At 40.6% G+C, this 20862-nt stretch overlaps 2 protein-coding genes and 1 long non-coding RNA gene across 4 annotated transcripts; all 3 read right to left on the minus strand.

Annotated features, from left to right (window-relative positions):
* Positions 1 to 1478: 1478 nt before the first annotated feature.
* Positions 1479 to 3278, minus strand: LOC141611176 (uncharacterized). Its single transcript, XR_012528547.1, has 2 exons — positions 2750 to 3278; positions 1479 to 1705 (listed from the first exon to the last, which is right to left on the minus strand). It is a non-coding gene; the product is annotated as an uncharacterized LOC141611176 (long non-coding RNA).
* A 1412-nt stretch (positions 3279 to 4690) lies between these two features.
* On the minus strand, positions 4691 to 6668 carry LOC141612981 (F-box protein CPR1-like). The gene is made up of 2 exons (XM_074431727.1): positions 5886 to 6668; positions 4691 to 4705 (listed from the first exon to the last, which is right to left on the minus strand). Exons 1-2 carry the CDS (start codon positions 6666 to 6668, stop codon positions 4691 to 4693), a joined length of 798 nt encoding a protein of 265 aa, XP_074287828.1.
* A 1774-nt stretch (positions 6669 to 8442) lies between these two features.
* On the minus strand, positions 8443 to 14420 carry LOC141611177 (pentatricopeptide repeat-containing protein At4g13650-like). 2 transcript variants are annotated; one of them, XM_074429647.1, is made up of 6 exons: positions 14208 to 14420; positions 10745 to 14023; positions 10552 to 10643; positions 10061 to 10164; positions 9362 to 9455; positions 8443 to 8924 (listed from the first exon to the last, which is right to left on the minus strand). In XM_074429647.1, exons 1-2 carry the CDS (start codon positions 14274 to 14276, stop codon positions 10940 to 10942), a joined length of 3153 nt encoding a protein of 1050 aa, XP_074285748.1. In that variant the 5' UTR covers positions 14277 to 14420; the 3' UTR covers positions 8443 to 8924; positions 9362 to 9455; positions 10061 to 10164; positions 10552 to 10643; positions 10745 to 10939. The 2 variants fall into 2 exon arrangements, with proteins under 2 accessions (XP_074285748.1, XP_074285746.1); XM_074429645.1 differs by lacking the exon at positions 8443 to 8924 and having other exon boundaries at positions 8944 to 9455.
* Positions 14421 to 20862: the final 6442 nt, after the last annotated feature.

The raw sequence follows: 20862 nt of genomic DNA on the forward strand, positions 1-20862 counted from the left end.
TGCTCTGCCCTAGTTAAGAGTATATTCTAGCTAATAATTGACATCATCTCGCATATTCTATAGGTTTTTGCCACTTTGGTCATTTTCTGTTTAGATCTATTTTAATTACAATATGTTATTATTAGGTCATTTTGCGTTTAGGTCTATTTTAGTTACAATAAACGGAGTATATGTTATTATTAGGTCATTACAAAAATCGACCAGTTTGCATTGGCTCGGCTCTAATAACACAAATTTTTACAAGACACGGTCTTTCATTAATGTTAATTAGTGAGATACCTCTCTCATAATAGATAGTTACTATTTATATTTAATTTTTATCGTTTTTTTAATTAGTTCTTAGTTATTTATTGATTTTCTCTCACTAATGTAGTGAGAGGCGGTTTCTCAGGAGATTTACTATAGTTTTAACTTTTAAGTGGCCGCGGTCATTTAGGATTCATGACAAACTTATTTACACAAATTCTCATTATAGACGGACACTATCCGTCTATAGCAATAGACGGAAAGTGTTCCTCTCATAAATGAAAATGGGTAGTGCGAGTGGGTGGGAAATGGATACCCCACTTGCCCTCCCACTTTAATTTTGAGATAGGGCCACTATTCGTCTATAGCTATAGACGGATAGTGACCGTCTATAATGAAACAGACTGTACTATTTAACTTAAATTAGTATTTCTCTGTTCAATTTTTTCGACTGAAACGAGTTGAATTGAATTGAATGAAGTTGAGCTGAACTAAACTAGACTTAATGAAGCTGAGGTGGACTGAATGCAGCTGAAGTATATCGTAAGAAGTTAATTTTGTGCGAGATGAGCTGAATTGAACAGAAATGAGCTTAAATTAAGTCAGAAAGAACATAGCTTTATTAATTTTGTGTCATTTTGAATCATTCATCTTTTTATGAGTAAATTAATTATTTCTGGTATGTTAATTTATATCCAAGAAGTTCGGGTCAACTATGGTCCATTTTTAATTAAGTTATACTCCCTTCTATTCTCTAATATCTTTCACATTTCAAGTTGTTTTCGATGTAGCTATATACTCATATGTGTTTAGTGAGGTCACTCCGATTTAATCATACAAATAGATTTAGCGAGATTAATATATTTACGAACCAATCAAGTTACCAATAATGTGTCTTGGAAACAATTTTTAAAACCATAGATTATACATATATACTCCAAATATACATTGCTCTAATTTTAAACTTTGAAAACGATCTCAAATTTCAACTGTACAATACTTCTATGATTCTATCCCTATAATCATCAAACTAATTATTTGACCAAAGTCTAGGCTTACACCTCGGAGATACAATGTCATCCAATACAAAAGCTGCCAAATTTCAAAGAAAATAATTCCATCATAGATAGCTTTGATGATTGTACCAACTAACCATCCTTCCGTCGACATCTGTTCTTCCCATTTGACTTTTAACACCTTTTTAAACGGAAAAGAAATTGAATTTCAGGAAAGAGTTGAATTTCTCCATTTTATTTTCCTCCATTGTACTTCTATTTTAACAAGAAACTCATGAATTTGAACCAAGGGGAAGGAGACCCTAATTTAGCCACCTTTTCCGCTTGTGACGAGCAAGACGACGTAGTAATCGATCCACCATCCACCATCACCTCTATCCTCCGCTTGCACATAAAGAAGTTTCTCGACCCCAACGTTGCCAATTTCTCCTCCCTATCCAAACCTGGACCCACCGCGAATCAACAAATATTAATCAAAATAACATTCTTTTACGTCCATTATTAAGTAATCAATAATGAAATCAAAACAGATTCATAAAGATACTATTGAGTTTTTTAACGTTTTCTCTAAAGATTCTATCACTTCAATTAGCATTAATCATTAATTTATTTGATCATCAGCATTAATTAATATAAATTATACAGATTATTCCAACTAATTCCGTCACATCAACAATTCATCAATCATGCATTTCAATAGTCTTTAAATTAATTTATTATGAACTTCCACATACGTATCCATCGTTTGTTTGATTAATCAGTAACTTCTTAAGAGACCACACAAATAAAGTAAACAACCCACAATAAAAACAACAAAATATACTTGGCTCATGCTCATTAGTCATCATGACGACATCATTCATTTTAATCAAATCAATAAGAAAAATTAACGGCCACTCTTACAAGGCAATCAACCAAAGTTTAAAATTATCGATCACAAATAAATACTTACGTAAGACGGTTTTACATACTACAAGTAATAATAGAAATAACATAAACAAGTCTTTTCAGCCTTACGTAAGCAAGCTAGGAGTATACTTAAAAAGACGGCCTTACACGGATAATATTATAAAACAATTTTTTCTTTCATAATTATGAGTCATGTTTTACCTCGTTGGCCGTTGTTATATATTTTCCACAATATTTGCGTAAAATCGCATTATTTCTTCGATAAGTAACCTACTATTTTAAGTTTTTAACGTTCTAAACTTTCTAATTATCCGAATTAATTCCGTAAATTTTACAAAAATACTACTTGGTACTCGGTAGCTCGATTTTACGAGTACCTCGATTTTTTAATTAATAAATGGCATTATTTAATTTGTATTTATCTAAAACCCATATATGTATCACGTTCATGAAAACTTGCTCGTACGTAACCGGTCCGGTCCCTTCACCTCGTTATTTGCGAAAATTAAGACACTAGGGTAACGCTGTCGTATACGTAAAACCCGTAAAAAAATTAAAGAGTAGGAAATTAAACATACTTTCAAGCGTAAACTGGGAGTAATGAAGGTCAAAATCAACAGCATCCTTAACCGTAAGAAGAGGACGACGACCTTCCTTAATATATTGTTTAACAACTGCCATTATCAAATCACCAACCGTATTATCCAAGCTAACCAACACGTGTACTGTTCCTACGCTACCTTGTATACTCACATTCATCAACACCTTCGTAAGCACCTTCTTCGCCACCAAACCGCCACCTTCCGCCGCTGCGGTCGACCTCAAGTCTGGGACTGTTCTTGGCCTCCTTAGTTCTGACTCTGCCGTCACCCCTCCTCTCCCGTTGAATGATCGAGACCTTTCTGTTCCGTTTCGGTGAGGAGGCCTTGGTGACGGCATTTTTTTAAAACAGTTAGTCTTGTGTAAAACGGTTAGATATTATTTGTTTATGATATCATTACAAAGAAAGTAAAAGTATGAAATTATGGTGTTATTTGAATTTTTGCATGGAATTTTGTTAACCACTAGTAATTTCTTATATTAATTAACAAATTATTATTGTTGTATGAGTGGGATGGTGTTAGTTATATGTGTATATATATGGGGAATGGGTGGGGGAAGAATGGAAGATAATGGTCCAATCATGAAAGTTGGAATGATATAATATATGGTGTTAATTTTAAGAGGATAAGTAAAAAAATAATTGATTTGAAATGGGAATGGGGATGCTTAGAACTGGGGGAGTTAGAATATGGAAAACGGACGGTCTCTTTTAAGGCGGATAAATCTGTCTTAAGATTAAAACGATTAAACAACACCTTACTTGAATCAGTTGGAGCTATTTTGGTCTGAAATAAAAAGACAGGATTTTAAGACTATTTTATAGTGAAATGTGACAACCTTTGGAAAATAAATTAGCATAAGCTGGACTATTGTGGTTACATTTGATCATTAAACGATCACAGAATCCCGTCTCTTTGGAAAACTGGAAATGGTTAAAAGACAAATTTTTGGATAGTATTTAAGCATTATTCTTTTGTTTTATCTATCATATTTGATTTATTTTAAATTTAAAACGAATATATCCGTCTTAAATAAGAATCTGGGTAGGATAAATTGGTGGGGGAAATGGATATGGATTGATTAGAAAGATGTGGATTGTTGTGGTATATTCATTCAACCTTAGCACATGGAAATCAAGTTGATTCTTATAGTTGCTTATGACATTGAATCATTCATTGTACTATGATTTATAATTTTATAGCGTGTTTGGATGTCACAATCTACCTAAATTCAATTATTTGATTATTGGGGTATCTCTCATTAAATGTGTCTTGCATTTGGACCTATAATTTTTGAGTGTTTTACCTTCCTTTGCCGCTAATGTGATCTTGACATTGATTGGGAATTTGGGATATTATTAAGGGTATTAACGTTTAGATCTTAATTTTCCATTAGTGTCATAATTATCTTGTTATCTTTAACTTTAAAAGTATGTTATATTAGCAATTGATTTCGAAATGAAAACTCATTTAGTAGCTTGTAGTAGTAAAGTATCTCTCTCGATAAGACTTAATTCGTTCTTTTGAACCGAAACTTTTAGAATTGAACTAATCCGAACTTTAGAATCTTGAATTGATTTCGTGGGCAAAATGAATTTATAAGGACTTGAATAAATTCAATTGATCTAAGCTGAAGTATTACGAAGTGAACAGAAATTAAGTCGATAATAAGATGTAAGTTTACTTATAGAAGTTTCTATAAGACTTAAGACCTTGTTCTTTTTAGGCTGAATGGAGCTGCGCTGACTGAATTAAGCTGAATTGAGATGAAGTGCGCTGAATGGAGTTAAACTGAAATGAAATTTGTTGAGATAAATAAAGTTGAAATAAGCTGAGCTGAGCTGAAGTGAAGTGAGCTGAATGATAGCTGAAATTAAGCCGAAAAGAATAGAGTATAAATGATATCATAGTCGATTACTACACTGCAGTGACCTGAACTAAAATAAAATAAAAAAGAATAAGACCTAACTAGTTAGTAAAGTTTACTATAGAAGTTTCAGTATCATAGCCGATTATTGAACTCGGGGCTTCAAAGGTGCGAATAAGGTGATAATGCAACAAAAGAGTATCAAGGTGCGAAATAACATCGTCAAATTAAAGTCCTCTTTACCTTAACTAGAAACAACAAAACAAGGGAACATCAAGCAAGACACACAAAAAGTTAGTTGGAACAAATTTCTGATGCGTATATTAAATTAAGGAACTATCTATCATGTCTTGGACTCTTGGGTATAATAAAGAATGAATTAGGTATCCAACCTTAGGTTAACCTTAATCCCATACGTAATTTAAGTATCCAAAATATGTGGATATAATTTTAAAATCAGGAAATTACGATACCATTGTATTTGTCGAGCACATGGCATTTGGCATAAGAGAGACCACCGTTGTTTTCTTAGGAATTTCGTCGTCTTATTTATTGACAATGGGAAGTTTGTCATCGTTTCGTTTTGTGAATGGTGTCGTTCAATGCCATGACACTAAGGCGTGTATGTCTCTTAGATATTGATGTTATTTGGTCCCCTTCCCTCTCTATTCCGCCTCTTACACGCTTATTTTATTTTTAGATATCGTTTTAATGTTGGTGTTCATCACCAGGAGTATTAAGTACTGACAGTTGGAGCAATATAATCTCCTTCGAAATACTGAAGGCAACTTAATAGATATGTCGGGTAAGGAGAACCCGTCAAAAGAGACTCAAATGAAGAATTGAACACAAAAAATGATTTGATTTTAGCAATCAAGAACTAATTTTAGCAAGGCAAAGCCCTGTTTTATCTAGCCGAAACTTCACAAGAAGAGAAGAATTGAACTATATGCATTTATGCACACCTCTTCAATCATAACTATCATCATCATCATAACCATCATCATCATCATCATCATCATCATAACTATCCTCATCATCATCATCATCATCATAATCATAATCATAATCATGGATAGAATTTAGACTCAAACGCAAGAATCTATAATCTTCCTTATCATCATCGTCATCATCATTATCATCATAATCATAATAATAATCATAGCAATCATCATCAACTTGTTTTTTGGAAGTTGAACGAATCAGTTTCCCTCCAGAAAAGTTTAAGAGGCTTTCCTTGCATACATAAGCACAAGAGTATTTGGTTCTATAAAGGCCTTCACCGTCAAATCCCGTCTCAATGAATTGTTTATCTCTAAGGTTATACCAATAATATTTGCCACTATAATTTGGTATACACAACAGTTCATGAGATGATCCTTCGCGGTACACAATAGGGTGGTAAACATCATTGGGACCTTCCCCAGAAACGCTCATTAATTTAACCCAAGACTCTTTAACGCCATAATCCTTCATAACCCATATACTATAAGTCGACTTCTTCACATGGTAACATGAAAAACGCAGCTGCCCTTCAAGAGCACCTAGGTGATAGAGAACACCTTTACATTTTTTATTCAAAAGAATATCAGGCAAGAGCACGTCATTAGACCATCGTTCAGCCTTCATATCAAAACAACCAATTCTCTTCAAGCGATCATAACGAGAACCATCGTAAAAAATCATAACAAGTAAATGGTTTTGTATAAGGACGGGATCAGCAATCAGTTGATTCGTGGTCTGTATAAACTCGATAGATTTCCACGAATTAGTACTCAAGCTATAGACGATGACTTCCCTTAACGTATGAGGTTTATTGTATTGAACCAATCTGACAATTTTGAAATCGTCATTGAATTCATCATCTAAACAATGACACAAGCCAAAATGTACATAGTCAGCGCCATTGGCAACGTAAACTTTAGGGAGTAAACGGTAAAAACGTGTAGTTGGGTTGAACAAGATGAGACCTTCATGGTCGGTATATCCGACCCCAATCAAGAGATAAGATTCACAACATGCCACCATCGACATACCGAAGATTTCATACAGTTTTGACGGCATAGGGTAAGGGCAAAGCGTAGGAGGAGAGTGTGGGGAATCCAGTTCGTATATACAGAAGGGTTTGTACTCGCCTGGGGTGATTAAGAGGCGATGATTGGCCTCGGAAAATAATGCATTGAATTTAGGGGACGAAATCTCGGTTAGAAAAGACTTGGAAACGCACTTGAAGCGAAAGAGGGATTTCGCGGGTAATTTGGGGAGTATACATGATAATATTAATTCCATAGGAAGGGTATTAACTTTTGAACATGGTATTAGGGGTTTGAAAATTACATCCATTGGAATTAGGGTTAGATTTGCTTGTAAATTACACAACAACGATGATAGTTGGGATTAACAAGAGATTAAGAAGCCGACACGGTATTAGGGTTTCCAGTTTCTATATATATATAACGAAAAATAAGTCAAGAAGCTACCCCTACCAATAAACAAAAATAAGAAATAAGTCACCGTATTTGCAAACTGTAATCCCTTTACCCGTTTTTTTTTTTTTCTTTTTTTTTTTAATATGTGGATTTGGAAAGAATGAATTAGGTACCCAACCTTAGGTTAACCTTAATCCCATACGTAATTTAAGTATCTAAAATATGTTGATATAATTTTAAAATCTGGAAATTACGATCATCAAGTCTTGCTATAGACGGATAATATCCGTCTATAGCAAAAGACGGGTCAAATACCCTTAAAGTGGTGATATTTTTAGGCCTCACCACGTAAGTTGTTGTTTATCTTATGCGTAATGTGGTATGTTACTTAGCTCGTCTTTAGTTATAGACGGATAGTTGCCGTCTATAATGAGATTTTGTATATTAATTGACAATTAAGTTTGTCATCGTTTCGTTTTGTGAATGGTGTCGTTCAATGCCATGACACCTATTGACACTAAGCCGTGTATGTCTTTTAGATATTGATGTTACTTGGTCCCCTTGCCACTATTCCTCTTACACGCTTATTTTATTTTGTTTCGAGTATGGTTGTTCATGGGTCATCATGGATCGCTCCATTCATTAAACTCGTTTATTCTGTCTGGTAAAGAAGCGAGTACGGATAAGACATTTTAAAAAATTACAAAGGTTCAGCTCATTAACCTGTCCCAAACCCGCTTCTCCGTGGGCCAAAAAAATCTAACATAAACCCGTCCCATGTCTGTATTTGATCACTTCTAGTTTTAGAGATCGACTCATGTTAAGATAACATGAGACATAACATATACTTTTATCGAGTCATTCGAAACTACGAAAGTACCAATCTACCTTTTAAAATCAAACTTGATAATATTCACCTCAATTATATTTAGTCATATTTTAAAATTTTAAATATAAATTGAGATATATACGGTTCCTTATAAAAATAGATTTTGTATAGTTCTAATTTGACACAAATAAAAATATTACTCCTATAAATGAAGAAAAATGAGGCCGAGGTGCCATCACACAGATTTTTAAAAGTCAAATGGATAGTTTGGAACAGATAGGAGGGTGCACTATTATACACTGAAAGCTAAAAAAAAAGATGAAATCATCAATTTATAGGCTACAAAGAAGCTAACAGAAATCAACGAGTTGCTTCAACTACCGACATTAGTGTTGTCGACTATCTTTCGGTGGAGCTACGTTCCGTTTTACGTGAGGATATTCTTGGGGTGGCTATTCCCCGTGTAATAGCTAATTAGTCTACGGGGTTCGCCCCTCATTTCATATCATTAGTGAGATTGTCTATAAGACTTGGTGTTTAATGCGAGACTTTTTTAGTTCTATGAATGAAATCACTTTAAATCATTATCATATAGGCCAACTACATTTCTCCTAATAATATTGATAGAGCATGATCAACCAACCATACAAGATGAGGTGAAATCCCTATTGAAGGAACAAAGAGCATTGATTAGGTTAGACAATGACATTTCTGGTCAGCCTCTGAGAAGTTAGCCCGTGGTTGGTCAGTCGAGCTGTCGATTCTCGTTACTTGACCACTTGGTGGACCAATCGGCCGCCAATGTGGTCACTAAACTAATTTTGTAGACTTCAGAGTACACTAGCCAAAACCATATTGACCGGACTCGTATTCTAACTCGACCCAACTTGCACACTCTGAAGCTGAACATTGGGGAAAATTTCAGAATACCGGAGGCAACCTCTTCCGTCAACAATAGTTTTTAACTTTTTTTTTTTCCGCTACCTTTGGTGCGCACTGGGTAAACCCTCGGGTGTACGAGATAGCCTGCAAACCACGTATACCAGGTAAGCCATCCGAGACTGACAGACTCGAAGTCTATTAGGCACGGACTCAGGCCAAGAATGCTCCACAAGATTTTTGCTTTTGGGAAAGCTTGAATCTGAGTCTCCTGGGAATGTCACCCAAGTTTTAACCACTAGACTTCACCCTTGCGGGCAAGGGTTTTAACTTGAGAGTTGCATTCATAGACGATTCTTCAACTAAATAACCAAATCACTCTCCTCAATATGGTGTCAACAGACCCAAACACTCGACAAAATATACTTCACGCAATTGTCCGTCACCCTTTCAAGAAGCTTATTATATAAAGTATTCTACAAACTTGCGTTTTCGTCAATCCACATCAGGGAGCTTAATTACTATTCAAAATTCATACCCTGACGGAATTTTTTAAAGCTTTTAGCGCATGGGAAAATCCATACCTTACTGAGTTACTGGCATTTAATGTCTGGATGATTGATTTGAATGGCTCTGTCGTATTCCAGTTCCCTCTCAGCAAATTCCGCTATCTCAAACCTGTACCAGAGCAAGCAGAGAAAACCTTTGTGTGAGTTTTAGCAATGTCATTTTACAAACATTACCCAGAGGGTTGCTTCTGTCGAGAGTCATGACAGAGGTTGTCCGATACACACTTGATAAGAAATCCGCAATTATATACCCCGTACTTCACTATCCATTAAAGCCCATAAGTAAGCCATTTGATTTATTCCACCATAAGCTACAGCCTAAAATAAGTCGTTTTTTTTTGCTCAAAATGCAGGTATAAAAGTACTACTACATCTTCCATTAAAACTTCCCAAAAAAACTTCCAGAGAATATTTTAGTTGGATGTGTCTGCAGGTATAAAAGTACTACTACACCTTAGAAAACCAAAAAGTTCAGGGGTATAGGAGAGAATTTCCCTAAATATAAATATGGGTAGTACAGTAGTAGAGCCAAAGTGAAAAGGATCTACATAGAATTGTAGAGATTAACAATGTCGGAATACAAAGGCAAAAGATTAGGAGATTGTGAGACTGTCGTAAGGCGGCAGACACATCCAACTAAAATATTCTCTGGTCAGATAATAAAAATGAGAGAGATGGATGCATGAAATAAAATAGATAACATCAAATGCTCACATTGCATCTCTGGTAGATGCCGCCTCGATGTCCAGAAGCAATTACGCTCCATCTTTATAGATACGTTCAGCTTCATCTTCAATACTTAGCAAAGCTTTTTCAACCTTAGAATACAATCCGGTATCAAATTAGAGAAGATAAGATTTTTTTTCATTTGACCAAGATGGTATACTTCGTGAATGTCGAGCACACAAAAAGTAGACTCAAAGAAATATAAATAAAGCCTACTAATGTATTCCATATGTGTTAGGGCATACGGAAATTCCTTAGATCTCCTTCATTTCAATTGATCCTCAACTTAGTTAAACTATGCTTCATCTCTCAAATCCACTTCTACAGGTATTTCTAGATTTGTTTCTATGCAAGTGGACAGTAAGAGCCCTACTAATGTATTCCGTATGTGTTAGGGCATTAAAGCTGTGAGGTCTATAGTTATGGGGTACAAGGCACAGTATAAGGATTGGCATAGGTAAATAAGAAGAGTGACTTACTGGTGTTCGTCGCAGCAGTTTAAGCTGAATCATTACATTTCTTTTCGAGACTGCGATCCTTAAAGAGCTTTATAGCTTTCATTCAGCAAGTCCTGCAAGTTAGAATGCATCGATTCTGTGAGCATAAGCATTGGCTTAACGACACTAGATGTCATAGAGAGGGAGACCTGAAAGTAAGCCAAATGTTACATACCTTTTCCAGACATATATAGCAAAACTCGTTGGACCAAATACCCGGACCTGATCCGACCTGATCCATGATGACCAGACGAAATCTCGCATCCCTAACCATCTCATATAAATTGATCCGTACCAGTGCACCACAAAGAAGATAACTTGATCAACTTATAGTCTATGTGATCAAGTCTCCGCTAACTCACCAAGTCATTTACCAGTAATCCTTGCATGAACATGAACCACTCTCAAAATGATGAAAGCGATATGAATCTCTCACAATAATTTCCCGATTTGAGATCTTAGATACGTACTTAATCCAATTATGGCAATCAGTACAAACCCGGAGATTTTTCATCACCAGGAGAGGAACTGAGCAAGGCAAGCTCAGTAGTCCAAATGCAATGGCTAGTCTTTCACTGTGAACATTAAGAACCAAACCCTTTTCCTTCTTAACTGGAAGGCCGCTAAGGTCTTGCACATACCCAATTTCGGCTACACGCTCGTTCAATTCACCCAAGAAGTCGTAAATCTTATCCTTCATAGGGTGTAAGTTATCACCAGCATAAAAGGCGTGAACTGAGTTCTTGACCTCGATCCAACTACGACCAGGCTCCTTAGTCACGCCCCTTTCTTTCATCATTTTCCTGGATTCGTCTCTACTTGTCCAATTCTTATTCACATCATGCATATTAGATATGAGAACATAAGTTGCTGAGTCATTGGGTTCCAACTCTAACAAGTTATGAGCAGCATGTTCTCCAATTTCTTTGTTCTTGTGAACAATGCAAGCGCTCAAAAGAGTTCTCCAAACCGTTGCGTCTGGTTTCATAGGCATTCCTTCGATAATTTTTTTAGCACGGTCTAGAAATCCAGCTCGCCCGAGACTATCCACAACACAAACATAATGTTCTAGTTTTGGCACCAAACCATAGTCTCTGGTCATCGATTCAAAATGACTTAGCCCCTCTTCCACTAAACCCACATGACTGCATGCTGATAATATTCCCATAAACGTTACATGATTTGGTGACATCCCAACTCTTTTCATCTCCTCATAAGTATCTAAAGCTTCTCTCCCACAACCATGCTGAGAATAACCTGTAATCATGGCGTTCCATGTAACCTCATTTCTTTCAGTAGCTTCACAGAATACTCTTTTAGCATCATTGATACTTCCACACTTTGAGTACAATGTGATTAAGGCATTTGACGCCTCGATTTCCAAGTTGTACCCGGTTTTGAACAACTTAGCTTGTATCAGCTTCCCCTGTTTCAAGTTTCCCATGTTTGCAGCAGCACTTATTGAGGAGCTATAAGTTATCATATTGGCTCCGAAACCAGCTTTATTCATCTCCGTATATACCCATAACGCTTCTTCAGGGTGCCCACTTTGGGAAAACCCCGAAATCAGTGTGTTCCATGATATGTTGTCTTTAGCATCAATCAGCTCAAATGCATTACGAGCGTCTTGAACTCTACCACATCGAGCATAAAGACTAACAAGAGCATTCCCAATTGAGAGATCGTCAGAGTAACCAAGAACATAAGACTGAGCATGAATCTGCCGACCTTGGTTCAGGGCTTGAGTGCCAGCACATGCAGTAATTGCACAAGATAATCCAATGTTATCAGCTCGAATCCCACAGTATAGCATCTCTTCAAAACGTTTAAGAGCATCAACATACATCTCATGGTGAACATATCCAGCAATCATTGCTGTCCAAGAAACTACATCACTCACAGAGAGCCTCCTAAAAATCTTTTCAGCAGTATTTAACAACCCATGTTTTGAATACATATCTACGAGCACACTGGAAACATACTCGTTAGACTGAAAACCCGTCTTAATCACTTGCGTATGGATCTGTTCTCCGAGATCTGTAGCTCCCACTGAAGTACAAGTTCTTAGGATGCTAGGATAGGTGAATTGATTAGGTTCAAGACCTTTAATCTGCATTTCTGAAAAGATACGGCTAGCTTCCCCTATGTTACCCTCTTGGCCATAAGCTACAAGCATTACATTCCATAGGACGACATTTTCTCTCCTTGTAGTCAAGAAATACTCATATGCAGTGCGGACGTCAGAGCATTTCACATAAAGGTCAAGTAGAGAACCTTCAGTAAGCATATCAGAACAAAATCCTGATTTCAGAGCATAAGAATGAAGTTGTCTTCCCTTATCAAGAGATCTAACTGTCGCACACGCGCTAACAAGGCTTGCCACGGTAACACAGTCAGGTTTTAAATAATCATGCTGCATTTTCTGGAGCAACTGAAGAGCTCGATCTCCAAAACCCTGCTGAGCAAGACCCGAAATAAGCGAGTTATAGGATATTCCATCCTTACGCTTGATTTTCTCAAAAACTCTACTAGCAGAGTTGAAGTCTCGTCCACGAGAATATAGTGTCACAAGAGCATTGCTCACAAAAACCTCAGAAGCAAAACCCCACTTAAAAACAAGGCCATGAAGCTCTTTCCCTAGCTCAAACAACTCCGTGTTACTGCAGGCACTCAAGACACTTGATAGAGCATACGGAGTTGGAAAAACACCATGTGTAAGCATCTCAGTACAAAATAAGAAAATCGATTCTTCAGCAAGTCCATTACGAGATAACCCCGACATCATAGCAACCCAAGACACATTATCCTTCTCATATAAATTTTCAAAAACACATTTGGCACAATGAATTTTTCCTGCTCTCGAATACAAGTCAATCAAAGGATTACACACAAAACGACTACCACCAAAACCATACACAATAACCTTCGCGTGAATCTGCTCAACACATCTAAAACCGGCCTTTCCCCCTACATCACCACCAAAACTCCTCAAAATATTAGCAAGTGTAAACTCATCAGGAGCCACATTTTCACAAATCATACGCGACAGTAATCCCACCGCTTCCACCCACAATTTCCTCGCAGCAAACCCCGACACCATCTTATTCCACAAAGTGCCACACACACTAACACCTCTTTCAAGCATTTCATCAAGCAATTGCCGTGCATCCCATAACTCCCCATTAACAAGATAAAACTCAACCATACGATTACCCAATTCATCTTCTTCGATAAAACCCGATTTCAACACTAACCCATGAACCCTTCTACAATCAATTACCGACCCAGAACCCGAATTCATCCATCCTTCTAAAAGCCACTGATATGTTTGATAATTCGGTCGAAAGTTGTAATCTTGTTGATTATTTCTACCATGTGGTAAATAATCAACATTGCAGATTGCAGCAGTAGTAAATTTACACAACGTTAATCTCTTAAGGTACCGGAATTGACGCTACATTCAAACATATATCATCATATTAGTAATATAACTGCATAAATGAAGTACCCTTTACGTCTCAATCATTTATTTACCTTTTTTTATTTTTGTGCGCGACCGAGCGGTATTTTAATAAAAGGTAAACAAACGATTGAGACGGAGAGAGTAATAAAGGCGGGAAAATCGTATGAAGTTATACCTGAAAGTGGAATTGATTAATCAAGGGATTAGAGCATGAACAACGAAGAGCTGTTGCAATGGAGACCATTAATTTGGCTGTTTGTCTAGTTTTCTACACGGTTCTTGGGTATAGTCTCCCTATAAATTAGTTTCGTGGCAACCACAATAGGTGGATAACGGTACACTCTAGGGCTCGAAATGATCTGAGTCGGTTCGCCGAATTTTTTAAAGATGGTTTGGTTTAAAATTAGGCTTGAACTATGTTAAAATGATCTCGAGTTGAGCTCAATCTTAGTTTGGCCGAATTGAGCTAATTATGTAATTAGACTTAAAATAAAAGTTTGTCCGAACTCGTTTTATTATCTGAGTATAGTATTTTCGAGCTAGGCCCAAGATTCATATTTTTAGGCTTGGCGAGTTTTGGCTTGATCTCAAACTCAGATCGACTCAATACAATTATACAAACCTAATATTCACCCTATTTCACCATCATGAATTAGATTTTTAATTTGATTGTATGTCTAGTTTTCTTCACCCTGCAGTCAATATGGTTTACCGTGAAAGTGGTAAACGACCTCCCTTAAGTTTGCTTAAATGTGAGATTAACCCCCTTAACTTTGATTTGTAGTAAACAATCCCCTTAACTTTACTCCAAAGTGAAATCAAACCCCATTTATTTTTCCAGTCAAAATATCGCCGGATTATCAATTTCTCACCAATATCTCATCCTATTAGACATATTAGGTATTAAATTTCACCCATTATACTCTGAACAATTGGGAAGTTCCAAAATATCGTCAGATTATGTACCGAAAAATTTGTGAAGTTCCATTTTAGCAGTGGCGTCGTTATAGGGGGTGCGGTGGATGCACCCGCACCCCCTGAAATTTGGAAATGTATACATTTTAGTTTTCCTAATTATCATTATTCTGCTCTGGTGTGAGTGGTAAACTATACTGCCACCTTCTCCGACTTCCGTAGTTCAAATCCCGCTGCCAACAATTTAAGTTTTTTTTTCCAATGTACATATATATACGTGTATGCATTTTAGGTAATTATTATTTTCAAGTTGTATACACTAATACACCTATTATTCATTTTACAATACTTTTTTTAAAACGGTCTTACCCACGTTTTCACAAAATGGGTTTGTTTTTAATAATTTCTTTTACCCACTAATATGCGTATGATTGGATTCGTTTACAATAATTTGATATAAAAATGCCTTACACAAGACTAATGGTTACTATTTCATGCCGAAATTATGGATTTAATTTTTTAGTCAATGTTACGAGTTCATGCTATCATTCTTAGTTCCTCAAGAAAGCTATTTTTTTCTATTATAAATAAACTCTAGGGATGACGTCCTCTAGGTCTCGTTACTAACTTGACGTATTCTAGTTAATGAATTTCTGCACCCCTACCGTCTAAATCCTAGATACGCCACTGCATTTTAGTACACTCTCAACAATTCCTAGGTCCATCTGACAATCCTATCTCTTTAGTCTCTTACCCAACACCAACATTTAGGCGACATTTAGTTTGCTATCATCTAACAAACCTATTTTTTTTTTTTTTTTTTTTTTCAACTTTTGCTAGTTTGCTACCGTAATAGAGTATCTAAAAGTAGCACCTAACTTGAGTGATTATGAGCAATTTTCTAGAAATCGGGCTGATGGGGCATATTCTGCACCGCTGACCAAGTCAACATATTGAGCAAGGTCAAGGATATCCACAACAAGTCAACGACTCAGACAGCTTAGCCGATGCAACCCATCGGCATGTCACCTGGGTCTCGGCCTGGCAACTGATCAGCCGGGACACATATCCGCGTACTCATATCCAAGACCCTCGGCCGGCCTGACATGGGTCTATCGGCCGAGGGTAGAACGGTCTTTCCACCTGCTAGCCACTTGGCCATTACGTGACAAAAGGTGAAAGCCTATAAATACTCCTCAACCTTCATTGAGGAAAGGATCCAAAAATGAACCTAAGAATCACTATTCATCTGGTAATATCTTCCTTATCTCTCTACAATACATCCTTAGCCGAGTAATAACAACTTATCCCACTAAGTTCACTGACTTGAGCGTCGGAGTGAGTACGCTTGGCACAAAGCCAAGCCCTCAGTTCGTTCATTGTTGCAGGAGAGGCCGAGAGGAACGATAGAGACGTGAGGAATCCAACTCAAGACATCATCCTACAAGCCACGGGTGGTAACAATACTTGCTCTGTAATTACACCCGGAACAATTGGCGCCGTCTGTGGGGATAGACACTAGAAGCTAGTCACATTCATTCCCAAACAAAAAAAAATACACACAAAAAACCCACCCCCAAAGCCAAGAAGATGTCGAAAGAACAAGAGGCTTTCGTGACCGACGAAACCGAATTCTACCAAGATGATACCGTCCACAAATCTGGAGTTGTGCAACGCTCCGCCGGTCAAGTGATTCAACCGGAGTACGGGATGCCAACAATACCGGACACTCCGCTGCCTGCCGACCAGGTCACCATCATGGGACATGTGGTTGACGTAGCAAAACTGAAGATGCTCCTGGACCTAATTGGGAGTACGCCGGCTCACACTGTCACGCCGACAAGAGCGGCGGAAACCGTCCAGGAGACCAGGGCCCAAAATGTGACCCCAAGAAACTTGAACGGAGCATTAGGAGAAGCTGACCCTGTCAAGACACCGGGGGAGCCCAAAGTGGTCGTGGTAGACCTAAGTCCTTCTCGCACTCGTGAGAAGACTGCGTCGCCGCGGCACGAACGAGGCACACCCCGGAGGAGCGAGAGAAGCCCAACTCGTCAGAGTTGGAGAAGAAGCCCGACTCGCCAGAGTCGGAGGAGAAGTCCTTCTCGCTACGAGGAGAGAAGCCGGACTAGGAATGCGAGGAGCCGATCGCCGCGTGTCGTCCGACATGTGGTCAGGCAACCCCTCAGCGCCTACGTCCTAGATACTCCGGTGCCGACTAAGCTGAAATTACCACCTATAGCATACAAAGGGGAAGGTGACCCGACTGACCACGTCGAGGCTTACGAGTCTCACATGTCGCATGGGAGCAACTCTGATGAGGTTTGGTGCCGAATCTTCCCAACGACACCGCATGGGATGACACGTTGTTGGTACAAGGGGTGCCGACGGTCGGTATCTTGTTACGCCGACCTAAAGGACGCATTCCTAGCCCAAGATTCCCGCAACAAGAGGAGGGCCGTGGAGACATCGGACCTCCCGACTATCGACAGAGGGAGGCGAGTCTCTCCGGAGTTATGTGAAGAGGTTCGACGCCAAGGTTCAAGAAATTCGTGAGTGAACAATGAATGAACCGGCGACCTTCGCGGCCGATGAAAGGCCTCCCAAGGGGGGACCTAAAAAACGAGCTTATCAAATGCGGCGGCCTGATCTTTGACGCCGCCAGACAATTGGCTGATCAAGCCATTAAAGTGGAAGACTACCACAAAATCTGGGTAGGCCCTAGCGAGGCCAAACCCTCAGAAAAGAGGAGCCGTCGGGAGGACAACCCGGATGAAGGACGCCGCGACAACAATCGATCACGGTCTGGTGAAAGACGCCGTGACAATAATAGGTCACGGCCCGATAAACCCGGCAGAAAACAGACTCGACGGGCGCCGGGTGGAGTTCGGGATCGTACGCGCAGGCGGTATAGTGATAAGACCCCCTCGTCGTATCGGCCGCCGAGGTCTTCACCCCGAGCAAAAGCGAGGGCCGAAGGGGAAAGGCCCCCAAGCCGAAGGGAGACGGTGACACGAGCCAAGATCGTGAGTACCACGGCCACACCGGTCACCTTATCGACAACCGCCGCATCCAAGAATGCCATTGAAGAGCTGATCCGGAAGGGGAGCCTCGGCAAGTACGTTGCTAAAAGCCAAAAGGCCGAGGCCGGCGATTCAGATAAGAAATCCGTCTTCGAACGGATAGGAGTGATTCACGTTGTCATCGGGGGCAACGAGAACGGAGGGTCCGCTCACGGGCACAAGCGGCACTGAACGAGCTATATCGTGCCATCAACTTTGTGCCCAACACAAGTGATCCCCGCCCCAACATCCCCGATATGACTATTGGAAGGAAGGACTACGAAGGAGTCATCGCTCCTCACAAAATGACCCACACGTAGTCAATTTGGACATATCCAACCACCTGGTCAAGAGGTGTCTCGATTGACACAGCGCCTACACGAACATCATGTTCGGGAGTGCTTCCTCGGCCTCGGCCCGAAAGTCAAGGATTTAAGCCCCCGCACCAACCCACTATACAGACTTCTCCGGGGCCGGCCCGTACCACCGGGGTCACCGACCGCCTATGATGTTCGGCGAAGGGAATGCGGCTAAGAATGTCCTAGCCGAGTTCGTGGTCATTGACGGCTCGTCCGCCTACAACGTCCTCATAGGCCGAATCACTCGAGTGAGGCCGACGCAGGATGTCCATCCGGCCCTAACACCGATGTGATGTCTCGGACCGGGGGGAAGCGCATAAGCTCGTCTCCAAAGACGAGAAGGACGAGGTGGTCAACGTCCAATTAGCTGCCAGAGGATGCAACATGCAATCCCTCAAAGTGGCGAAGAAGTCAGAGAAAGGAAAAAGTCCGTCCTTACAGCAGGAGGGCGACCTCATGGATGCAACTAGTGGCTGATTGGGAAGGTGTGCTGTGATGAGCCATTAGGACGTTGGTAATCTCGAGAAAAAATTTATGTAGCGGCGGAGGTGTCCAAAATAGCTGTGGGCACCCCAACGCATGTTTATACCTAATGAAAAATCATCCAAGTCTTCCATCAAAGTGTCCATTTTTTCCCATCAGTTATTTAGAGGAAGAAGACGCCGTCTCACACTGTCACACCGACAAGAGCGGTAGTCTCCATGAAGAAGCAGGCGCCGTCGCAGTCACCCCAAGTAGTAGACGCCACGGCAGTCACCCCAAGAGGTAGACGCCGTCGCAGTCACTCCAAGTGGTAGACGCCACGGCCGTCATCAAGAAATAAGACGCCAGCTCACACTGTCACACCGACAAGAGCGGTAGTCTCCATAAAGAAGCAGGCGCCGTCGCAGTCACCCCAAGTAGTAACCGCCACGGCAGTCACCCCAAGAGGTAGACGCCGTCGCAGTCACCCCAAGTGGTAGACGCCACGGCCGTCATCAAGAAATAAGACGCCACCACACTCGTCACACCGACAAGAGCGGTAGTCTCCATAAAGAAGCAGCGCCGTCGTTAGCCGCCCAGTAGTAGACGCCACGGCTAGCACCCCAAGAGGTAGACGCCGTCGCAGTCACTCCAAGTGGTAGACGCCACGGCCGTCATCAAGAAATTAGACGCCACCACACATCGTCACACCGACAAGAGCGGTAGTCTCCATAAAGAAGCAGTGCGCCGTCACAAATCACCCCAAGTAGTAGACGCCATGGCGCCACCCCAAGAGGTAGACGCCGTCGCAGTCACTCCAAGTGGTAGACGCCACGGCCGTCATCAAGAAATAAGACGCCACTCACACTCCACACCGACAAGAGCGGTAGTCTCCATAAAGAAGCGGCGCCGTCGCAGCCACCCCAAGTAGTAGACGCCACGGCAAATACCCCAAGAGGTAGACGCCGTCGCAATACCCAAGTGGTAGACGCCACGGCCGTCATCAAGAAATAAGACGCCAGCTCACACTGTCACACCGACAAGAGCGGTAGTCTCCATAAAGAAGCAGCGCCGTCGCGCCACCCCAAGTAGTAGACGCCACTAGCCACCCCAAGAGGTAGACGCCGTCGCAGCACTCCAAGTGGTAGACGCCACGCCGTCATCAAGAAATAAGACGCCACCACACACGTCACACCGACAAGAGCGGTAGTCTCCATAAAGAAGCAGGCGCCGTCGCAGCTACCCAAGTGGTAGACGCCACGGCCGTCATCAAGAAATAAGACGCCACCACACGTCACATCGACAAGAGCGTCGTCATTACCAATAAGCGACGCCGCTCACACTCACACACCGACAAGAGCGGCAATCACCCTCGTAGCGAACGCCGACATGCGGCGATTACGGCCAACAGCGATTGATACTCGCAGAACGATCAAAACGCCTTAAAAGCGTTTAAACACGATCGGGATGCGCATTTAGACTGCCTCGGCCGGGCGAAAAAAAAAAAAAAAAAAAAAAAAAAACTCGGGCGAAGACGAAAAAGACCTCGGCGAAGCCGTAAGCAAAGTGAAGACGCTAAGTACAGTTGATACACTCAACTATTAGCGCAAGGAAACTCAAAGTAAGAACTCTTAATTAAAAATGATAAGTTACAAGTGAGGAGAATACGATTTACGGCCGTCCCCATAAGGATAAGCCAAAACACAACCTACCAAAGTTGTACAAAACACAAGGAAAAGAAAAACAAAAGATTACAGGTATCATTTGAAGCGCCAAAAGTGGCGGGAGGGAAGGCTTAATAATTGGCTCCCGAACACCGGTTATCCGAGACGCCGGGTGAGCCCGGTGACGACCGCCCGTCTCCCTATGCCTCATTTCTCGCCGCCATCGCGATGTAGCAAGATCTTCTTCGATGGGCAACCCAAATGCGTTCTTAGCGGCCTCGGCCCGGCGGCCTCGGCTGAGCCTCGGCGGCCTCACCGCCCTTGCCCACTCACGCTTCCTCCTTGACCGTCTTAGTCTTCTCAACAAGGGT

This window comes from Silene latifolia, chromosome 11 (assembly GCF_048544455.1).
Source record: "Silene latifolia isolate original U9 population chromosome 11, ASM4854445v1, whole genome shotgun sequence".
In the NCBI taxonomy this organism is placed as follows: domain Eukaryota; kingdom Viridiplantae; phylum Streptophyta; class Magnoliopsida; order Caryophyllales; family Caryophyllaceae; genus Silene; species Silene latifolia.